Consider the following 10,409-nt stretch of genomic DNA (forward strand, 5'->3'; position numbering starts at 1 on the left):
AAAATACTTTTACTTTTTCAATTTCTTCTGATGTGAAGTGAACTCGATGTGTTTCTTTAGCAGTGCATAGGCCATATTCAGCACCCAACTGCTCTATAATAGTTTGTTTTTTATTTGGAGACTTTGGAAGAGCTTGTTTTGTCCTAAAAATGTTATTTGATATAAAAGAACCTAAATTATGTGTAAAGAATTATATTAAAAAATATATGTTAATATAAAAAATACTTGTTTAATGCCTTTCTCATTGACAATTTGCAGTTATAAGAATTGTCTTGCGTAGAATTTAGACTGACATTAGTATTGAAATCAAGTTTTTTTTCATTCTTAGCTTTTGGTTGCGAGCCTTTGCTTTTTTTTTGTTTGTTTTCTTTTCTTGGTTTCAATAACTGCTACCTTAGATAACTTCTCTTTCTTTCTTTTTCTAACAAAGCTTTTCTGTTTCTTGCTCTATAAGCTTTTGATCTTTCAGCATCTGATTTTGGCATTTTAAATATGTTATTAAGTATAGTGGCTGCTGTTTGTGATGTGTGTTCCAGTATATATTTTTTTAAAACCCGCAAAATGTTGTAAATAAAAAAACAACCGCAAAATCGATTGAATAAAAACGCTGCAGGGCAAACTATAAACAATGTTTAATCTAAAAGAAAATTGCCTTTTTGTTAAAAGTTTTTATTTCTAAAAAAAAATTCTTTACATCAATTTTTTGATATTAGTTACTCATAGTTTCAAAAAAAACTTTAACAAGTTTAGTAATAAAATGAATAAACACACTGCAAATTAAACAATAAACAAAATTGATTTATATTATAACTTGGTTTAAATGGTGTAAATCATTTGAAATGAATTAAATCGTTCGCGCTAAAACTTTTTTTTAGTCAAGAAGCCGTTTTGGAAAAACAAACATATCGTGATGGTCATAACGTACTTAGTAACATGTTGAAATGGTAATCTAAAGCACTTTAATATTTTTTTTTGAAACAATGATAAAATATGTATGAGTATCTTTACTTTTACCATGGTTGTAGTTTCAAAAAGTTTGATACAAAGCATAAAAAAAGCTTTTTGACTTTTTTTTTTTTTTATACATATATATCTTATACTGCTGATTTAGGTGTGCAATGTGATGTCATACTGAAATAGCCTGCTGCCGGGGGCTTTAATACATACATCGACTGACAAATAGCCTGACTCACAGCGGAGTGCTGCTACATTGACTGAGGGTTTGGCATGGAGCAGTAATCTTTTCATTAATTATTCTTTGTTTTTTTCTAAAAAAAACCTGTGTCAAATTAGATAAGCAAAAAAGTGAGTGAGTTTAATGATTTAGATCTTTCACCATACTTTTCCCAGCAACAACAACAAGTAGAATTCATAGTTATTCACAAAAAAAAAAACTAATAGCGATTAGATTAAGCGATTGAACCTTCCGAAATTTAAAACTATTTAACCACCGAACTGAACTATTTTTTCATCTAAGAAATATATTAGTTTAGTTTTAATAAGGGGTAAATTAGGTAAAATTTTATCTAATAACTGCATTAATATTAGTTAAAATAAAAATTAAAACATTAAATTTATTTTTTATTATAGTTTTTAGTATATAATTATTAAAGATGTATAAATTTATATGTATTATATTAAACCATAAATGCTATGAAATAAATTATAAAACCTCCTTAATAAAATTTTATTTAGTGGTTTCCAGTGATAAAAAAAAATTTTTATTCAATTTTTTATAGTTGAGATTTGGCAAAAAGTTAAAAAATTTCAATACAATTTTAGAATATAGTTATATCTAAAATTGTATGATAGCAATGCATTTTAATTTCAGAAATGATTTTTTTTGAAACATTATGGATAGTTATGGACATAACAATATGGACTATTACATAGTAAGGATTTGGTTTGAGTGCCATGACATAAAACCTGGCAGTCTCTGTGGTTCACAGTGCGTATAACAATAAGTATTTTAATCCTGAATTTGTGTTATCTGGATTAACATCTGTTTTATACAAATAATATTTAAAACATAATAGTTGTGAGAATCTTATGAAAGAACTTTGCTATTTTAGTTGCAGTAAATTTGTTTGTTTTTTTTGCCAAAATTTTTTGCAATCTAGTAAATTTGAATTCGCCCCTTGAGCAGTAAAAAAAGATTTTCAATCCTTGGCTCCACTAGTTGCTCATTTTGATGGCAAAATATATGCAAAAAATTATTAGGTATCCCTGAGATACCTGCTGGTACTGGTGCTCTGATGGAAAGAAGGTATTTGAGTTCATTCATGACCAGCTTTAAGGAGCATTTTGCAGCGTAGCCAAGGGTTTAGGAGCATTTTGCAGGTCATTGCTATGGCACAACTGCAAGTAATACAGGAAATCATAATGGGCCAATAACTGTCATACAGAAATCAATGAATCAAAGAGTTCTGTTTTGAGCTTGTCGACATCACATTCTTGAAATCTGCACAAAAGCAATGTTTGATGTGTTTTTGTATCAAAAGGACCAAACATTGAACTTTTTGACAGAATGAAGTCCTAGTGGGAGCTAATAGGAAAATCACAGTTTGAACCACTTGAAAATATTAAAAGTGGAACTGGATGCCCTACAATGCTTGAAAAAAAGTGGCTTGCATCCCGAAAACCCTATGTGGTAAAGAAATTAAAAGAATACTTGAATGGCACTCAAGCTTGTGATGATTATAAGGAATTTGGAAGACTAGTACTTCTCCTTTTGGGAGAAGGTAATGGTACAACATCTGTTTGCATTCCTGGAGCTTACCATCATGCAAGATAGATGGCTAAAGGTTAATCTGTTAAAAAATTTTCTGTTTTCGTCATCAGTTAAATGTTACAGAAAAAAAATGGGATTTTAAGAAGATTTTTTATAACCACAATATATGTGCATTTCTGGTTTTCAGCTTCTTTTACAAATTGCAAAAAATGATCTTCTTCTTGTGTGCCAAAAAAATGATCTTCTTCTTTTAAAGTTAATCGAAAAAATATTTTTAAGTTGACTGCAAAGTTCCAAATGTTTCAAAATATAAAATTAAAGTTCAGTTATCGTATTTAAATATATATCTAGCAGCACCATTATTTAGTAATGAAATTTCTGTGAAAAAATGACAGTCAACGTCAGCTTTTCTACCAAGTAGTTAAGTAGGAAGCGTTTTTCAACTGAAGCTACAAAGAGACAGTTAACCAATAATCATCCCAAATAACAACCATTTGAAAAACTAAAGAAATCTTTAATGATAAGGAGCTATTGTTGATACTTAAAATAGCTTTTTTTTTAATTATATCTCCTCACCACCACCACCACCCCAAGCTAACTCTGCTATATACATTCATATACTAGTCTTTATCCTAATAAGTAAAACTGATGCATGAAACACTGACAATAGTTAGTTTTAATACTTTTTTAAAATATGCCATTTTAGGCAAAAACGGGTCTCAAAAAGGCTTAAAAAGTAAAAAATTTATTAAAATAATTTTAAATTCTTTTAATCTAAATAGTTGTCTTGATTAATCAAGTTATTTTACTGTTCAGTTTTTCTTTCTCATAATTTTTTATTTTGGAAAATGTCGTGATTTTCTTCTAAGAGCAAGTTACATAACATTTTCAAGTATTTATAATTTTTAAAATTTGCAGATCATTTGTGATCGTTATTTTGTTTTATGCTTTTGAATGTTGAAATTGATCATAAACGCTTCTGATTTAGCTAATGTACCAATTTATAGCCTAACTTTATTTTCTATTTCTCTCCAGTATTTAAAAAAATATATATTTAAATTTTGTGGAGATATGTTTAAAACGTCAACTTTAAAAGTATTCGGATTTCATGTTTAGGAAAAAGATCAACTCATGAAGAATTTCTGTGATCATAGAAAAGCTACGAGTACAGTTAATTTACAAATAAGCAAAACAAACATTGAACAGAATGAAATAAAACAGCTTAATGAACCTTCTCCTATATTCTCTGAATTTAATCATTATGTGCAAGAAACAACATTTGAAAGCGAAATACTATCAGAAATTAGTTGTAAAAAAAAGCAAAACGAAGTAAAAGAAAAAGTTAAAACTCAACGCAAGCGAAGAAAGAAAAGGATTACAATGAAAATTACACCTAAAAAAGCAGTAAAGCAAGGTAACATTAAAAAAGAACTGTTCAATAGAATGAAAGGCAAAAAACTTGATGTTGCAGCAAAGCGACCATTAAGTGTTGGCAGTCTTGAAACCAATCAACCACATATGTATAATTTGAGATCAAAAGATAGAATGAATATAATTTATAGAAACTGTGTTGAACAAATAACTGAAAATAAAAAGATTAAATATATAAAAAAAAAGGAAGTATTTAATTCAAACGACTTAATTGTAAATAAAGATATATGCAATAAAAAAGTTTCTTGGAAGGATAAAAAGTCAAAATATGAAACCGTTTTTGATATTCCAAAAATTAATTTGGTAAGCGATTCACATTCAAACTTATACTCTTATAAAATCTACAAAGATCAGTTTAATTTAGTAAGTTTTTTTTCTAGATAACATTTTATTTCAAAATACAGTGTGACACAAACATTTGAAAAAACTTTTTAGCCCGAAACTATTTACGAAAAAGACTGTGATAACGATAATTTAAATGAAACGCCTGCTTCATGCATGAAGGTAACAAAAATCTATTAGCTTCTTGAATCTAATATCTTATGTAATTACTGGTTGTTTAATCGTTGCATTGCATCTTTTAATTAACTTTTTAATAATATATTGAACTGTTTTAATTTTTAAGAATTCTATGAAATCCACAAACAACAGTAAGCGAAAGCTTTCATTTTATGATCGCGCAGTTATATCATCTGTTGAGACAATAAAAGATTCAGAAGTTCATTCTATAGAATGCGGCAAAGACTCAATCCAAAATGTTATTACTACAAACAAACTTGACATAGACTCTCAAGAGACCTTACATATCGTCTATGCAGATGTAAATGAAAGCCAGTCTGATATTTCTTCTTGTTGCTTATTTGAAAATGAATTTTCCATAGGAAAGGGTGTGTTAATAAAGTTTAACGATGTGCAGTTAGTAAATAATACGTCGCACGAAACCAGTGACAGCGAAATTTCTACATGTTTTTTAGCGAGTTGTGAAAATGACTTGATTATAAATTGATATATTTTTTTAAAATAGCTTTTTTGTTGTTGATGTTATATGAAGACTAAAATAACTGTTGTTATTTAAACATTCTTTCTTGAACTTTAAATTTGGTTCAACTCTTCAATTAATATTACTAATAAAATCTTTTTCTTTTTTTTATCAAAAACATCTTGAAAAAAGGTTTTTATGAAGAAAAAAATTTTAAAAACGATAAAAATTTTTTGCGATATAAAATTATGTTAGATTTTATATTGATCTTTATATATAAAAAGATTTGGTTTTTAAAACTTATAATTTGGCTTCTTAAAAACATTTTTGGTTGACCTTATAAACAAATAATGTACAGTTCCAGGGTACCCAGTAGTCCTTAAAAACCTGTAAAAACCATGCGCTTTTGAAAAGTCGTGGAATTTATATCTGGAAAAAATGTCCCTTTATTATCATTAGTACTGGAAATCCTGGGACTTTTTCTGGAATAGTTACATATTTATTTATTATGTTTTTATCTTTTACAAAGTGGTGTATTTTATGAATAATGCAAAAAATATTTTGTTTATGTTACTGGCAGTAGGGATAACAATCGGGATTCCGTACAAATTGTTCATCCCGAAATCCTGAGATTAGTAAATAAAAAAGTCTCCGTAATTTACCGGGATCTCGGGATCGGCATAAAAAAAAGTAAAGGTACAAAAAGTTTAAACTTAACTTGTAATTAAATAATTTGTACATCATAAATTGTAAATATAGGCTTTGGTATTGAAGCTGTTTGGTTTTATCGATTGTTCCGGGTTACATCATAACTTATGATAATTATGCGAAACAAACTACGGCTGTCCTGTTGGTTCACAAACAAATTAGCAAAACAAAGTCATGTCTCTAAGCAAAAGCAAATATTTTACTTGTCTTTTAGTTGAAAGCAAACAAAGATGTCTTGATAAAATTTCTAAAATAGATAATTTAGATCCATATAATCTATTGAAATCTGACTTGATTTTTTCAGTAGATTTTTATCCAAAAATTAGTTATCCTGATATTGTAAACTATTTAATGTTCGCTTTATCTCCTATATCCGCTGATGAACTTAAATGTTATAAAAGTTTAGAATCTTATAATTTTTTTCTCTCTGGTTGGGTCAAAGAAATTGGTTTAGAGTTATTATATTTTATGATGTATTTTATTTATCATTTCATGTTGAATAAAAGAAAAATAATGAGATTTTTTCCTTTATCACTTTCTTTACCCCTCGGCACTTAATAGAGACTTAAAAGCAACTATTTTATATTTTAAAAAATGTGTTTCAATTTGCTTCTGTTTTTAAAACATTGTTTATTGATGTTGAATTACATGGCTTAATTATTAAAATTACATAAATATGTTAATTACAAAAAACTATGACTTGGATGATAATAAAATTAAGCCAACAGTTATTAGTACAAAATCAGAATACAAAATCATAATAAACACTAGTTCCGTATTTGTTTGTGAACCATCATGGCGGCTAATTACTTATTAAAGGATAGCGAGGCCAGGCCGGAACACTGGGTAGCTGTTTATGTTCTTTGTAATGTTTTCTTTTTGTTCTCTCTTTCTGTTTTTTATCGAAAATACAAACTAAAAAACATTGCTCATCTGCAAAATATGTACGAATTAACATAAAAAAATGTATTTATAGTATAATATTAAAGCTAAAATATTATTAAAAATAAATAAAATTTCAGCGCTTGCTGATGGGAAGATCAAAATATTTTAATAGAAGGTATACTTTAATTTTCTTTTGTATTTTCAAATCCATTCTAATTCCAAATGTGTACGTGATATTAATTCAATTTTTATGTCCACTTAATTTAATTACAAATATGTGCGTGATTTACAAAAGTTTTTTTAACATCGGTTTAATGATGTTATCAAAATACAGAAGGTTTATTAAATTACAAAAGTTTACTTAACGTCCGTTTAATTAATGAAGTTACCAAATGCATAAGGTTTGTTAAATAAACTTTAGTTATCGTTATTTAAAGTAGAAATTATCTTCTGAAGAGGAAGATTATATTCGAGATTCAAATGATTCGTTGTTAATTAATAAAACATCTGATGATAAAATTAAGCACCAAATTATTGGACCCGTTATAACAAAAGTCAAGAAAATTTTTAAAAGTCTAAATGTCTTAAAAAGTCTTAATTTTAACATCAGAAAAATTATTAACGTTTGTAAAAATTGAGTGTTTTTTTTTATTAATTATTTACTTTAGGTGCTCCAAGAAATCCTAACGGTCTTATCACAGAACACGGCGGAAAAGCATTTGAAAGGAAGCTCGTGCCTCTTTCCTTCCTGATATTATTAAACTTGCCCTAAGGTGGCGTAGAACCACGGATCTCTAGTTTCCGAGACAACCCACTGCTATAATGTTTGATATAGTTTGAAAATGTCATCCATTTAATCATGGATTGCAAAACCCCTTGGAGCAGCTTGTAACTTAAGCTAGACCGATTTGTGAAGTTAAAATTAAAAAAGTTATTGTGTTAAAAAGGCACATCTAGATTTAGAATTGGATTCCAACATCGATGATTCAATTGAGATGATCAAAAAGGAATGTAAAAATATATTTTATTTAGTAGTACTTTTGACTCCCGTCAAAGCAACTGTGGTAGCACTATGTTGACGAGACGCAACTTTAGTTTCCTCTGGCATTACATTAGAGTTCGCGTTGACAAAAATAAAAGAACAACAATCTGAAATCGGTAAACAATTGTATGATGCTTTGAGTCACCGAGTTAAAGAGAGAAAAACACCGTTAAGTAGCTTAGTATATCTTCATGGCAAGGTTACTTCATAAAAAATCTCAGAAGTTTTTGTACCCAAAATAAAAACATGATAACCTGATAAAGTGTTAAAATGATAAATTATGATAAACCTGATAAACTCAGCAGATATAACAGCAGACTTAAGTAGTGATAGTTGTGTTCAGTTGAACCAGGCTTTTTCAAGCCACGAATGTGATACTAATGTCAAAACAATTAGTGAACAATTAAATGAAGTTATGAAAAAAGGTTTCGGAGCAATGCGAACACAATCTATAAGGGTAGAAAGCTGCCGTTTAAATGTGGTAGCTCAAAATGTGATCACCTTTAAAAAACATGATTATATAGAACCTATTCGGCCAATATGTGTGGAGTCTGAACGAGAACCCTCAGCCGCTGGATTTATATGTTCAATAAATCTAATACGATTAAGCGATAAAATGATTGACGCTTTGGTATTTTAGGGTATTACTTCAAAATTAAGCATAACTCACGTATATTCATGCATGTTTAAATTTTTAGTTATTATTTTTATTTACACTGTGTTACATTTTAAAGTATTTTATTTATTATAAATTATTTTATAATTTAAATTATTTAGGTTCATTAATAAATGAAGTATTTTAGTTATATTATCATTAAATTAATCATTTTTTAAGTATTTGATGGTTACTTAAAACGTTAGTTCTTCCTATGCTTTACTTTCTACAATTGTGTTTTTTCTATTTAATCCCGGGATATCCCGGGGACAAATTTCTCAATCCCGAAATCCCGGGATTAAAAATGTCCGAGATTTTTGTCATCTCTAACTGTAAGTAATATTAGCATTTACTAATTATTTAGAAAGTATAATATATAACTAATATAATGCCTGAAGTATAATATATAGTTAATAATAATGCTATACTTAATGTACGTATGTAGTAAAGACACTGATTTAGGACGCTACTGTATGCTTTTGACAATCCCCTCTGAGAACGTACGCATTATTTATTACAAAATGTGGTGTTTACGGACACCATACATCATTTTAAATAGGTAATTGTTTTAAAATGTCATTGTATTAGTGTTATTCAAAATTTAAACAACTCTGATGTCAAAACAACTAGTTTTAATTGAAATGTCATATAAGAAGCGAGAAAAAATTTTGCATTTTCTCGTTTATAATTCTGGTGTATTAAACAAAACAATTTCTAAAGAGTTTCAGATTGCTTTAAGAACAGTGCAGAGCGTTGTAAAATGATTTAAGGACACTGGTACAATCAAAAAGAAATCAGGAAGTAGAAGAAAAAAATGTTTTGTTAGACATTTTGGTAAAAAAGTGAAAGATGCCTTAGACAGAAAACCGGAGATTTCTGTTCGAACTTTAGAGAATAAATTTAAGACAAGTGCTTCCACTATACAAAGAGTAAAGAGAAATTGTGGCTATAAATCTTATAAAAAGAAAAAAGTTCCTCGTCGTGAAAAAAAGCAAGAAAATGTTGCAATTCGTTGTTCAAAGTTGCTCTATAAAAAGTTATTTGCCAAAAATATCTTATTTGATTATTGACGATGAAACTTATTGGGCTGCATATTTCCGATCTCTTCCAGGACACCAATATTATTCAGCAGTTAATCGCAAGAAATAGAATTCCAATTATAAATTAGTAAAAAACTATTCAGGTATTCTAAATTCAAATATTTGTATTATAAATGAAGCTAATTTTTTCCAGCAGGTAGTCATGCGAAAACCGCTGGCCTGGTTGCATGGTTACATTCCTTTGAATTTATATTGTTAGTAACTATCTTAAACAAAGTTCTTCTATGTATTGATGATTGTAACGAAATTCTTCTGAGCAAAAAACTTGAGAATTCAATGCATTTTTAACAATTAGCTCTAGAAATTCAAATTATAAAAGATTCTTGGAAAGACTTAAAATTAGAATCTAAATTAGTAACTTCCTTATTGAACTTAACAACATAATTTAAAACAAATTTTAGATTTCGAAGAAAATCATTATTGTGACGATATTTTAGATAAACAGCCGTATTATTTCGTGTTAAAAGAAAAACTAATTATTAATTACAAAATATGTATGTATCAACACTTATTTTTGATATAGAAGAAATTACATCGACTTCTATGCTACCAAGAAAGTCCGGCCGAAGACTGTGCATAACTTGATGTCGAGTGTAAAACGCTAAGAACGCGTGCGTTCTCACGTACAAAACTTCACAATCTTTCTAAAGTGAAGTTTAAGAATATTAATATATGTACTTTCAAAATATATATAACATTCAATATCGAAATACAGCAGTTAAATAAATATCCTTTACAATGTCCACGTAGATTTTTTCTGGTATATGTCTTATTAAAAAAAAAATTTTTTATGTAAATTTAACATATCTATTATAAAAAAAATTTTTTTGTTAATTCAACTTTCTACTAAATCAACTTTAAGGAGAGTTAGAGAACAA

The 10,409-nt window shown here is 28.1% G+C and overlaps 1 protein-coding gene and 1 long non-coding RNA gene across 5 annotated transcripts in view; one reads left to right on the top strand and one right to left on the bottom strand.

Annotated features, from left to right (window-relative positions):
* The window catches only part of LOC100203999 (uncharacterized), a 30,000-nt gene extending 24,286 nt beyond the window's left edge, over positions 1-5,714 (top strand). For 3 of the 4 annotated variants that reach the window (XM_065805595.1, XM_065805596.1, XM_065805597.1), the window contains 3 exons: positions 3,848-4,525; positions 4,598-4,666; positions 4,788-5,232. In XM_065805595.1, coding sequence (XP_065661667.1) covers positions 3,848-4,525; positions 4,598-4,666; positions 4,788-5,168 — 1,128 coding nt within the window. In that variant the 3' untranslated portion in view covers positions 5,169-5,232. Of the gene's footprint in view, positions 1-3,847; positions 4,526-4,597; positions 4,667-4,787 lie in introns of all 4 variants that reach the window. The other variant, XM_065805598.1, reaches the window with a different exon arrangement.
* Positions 1-10,409, bottom strand: part of LOC136084757 (uncharacterized) — a 53,277-nt gene that overhangs the window by 21,268 nt on the left and 21,600 nt on the right. The window lies entirely within an intron of this gene.

This window comes from Hydra vulgaris, chromosome 09 (genome assembly GCF_038396675.1).
Source record: "Hydra vulgaris chromosome 09, alternate assembly HydraT2T_AEP".
NCBI lineage: Eukaryota > Metazoa > Cnidaria > Hydrozoa > Anthoathecata > Hydridae > Hydra > Hydra vulgaris.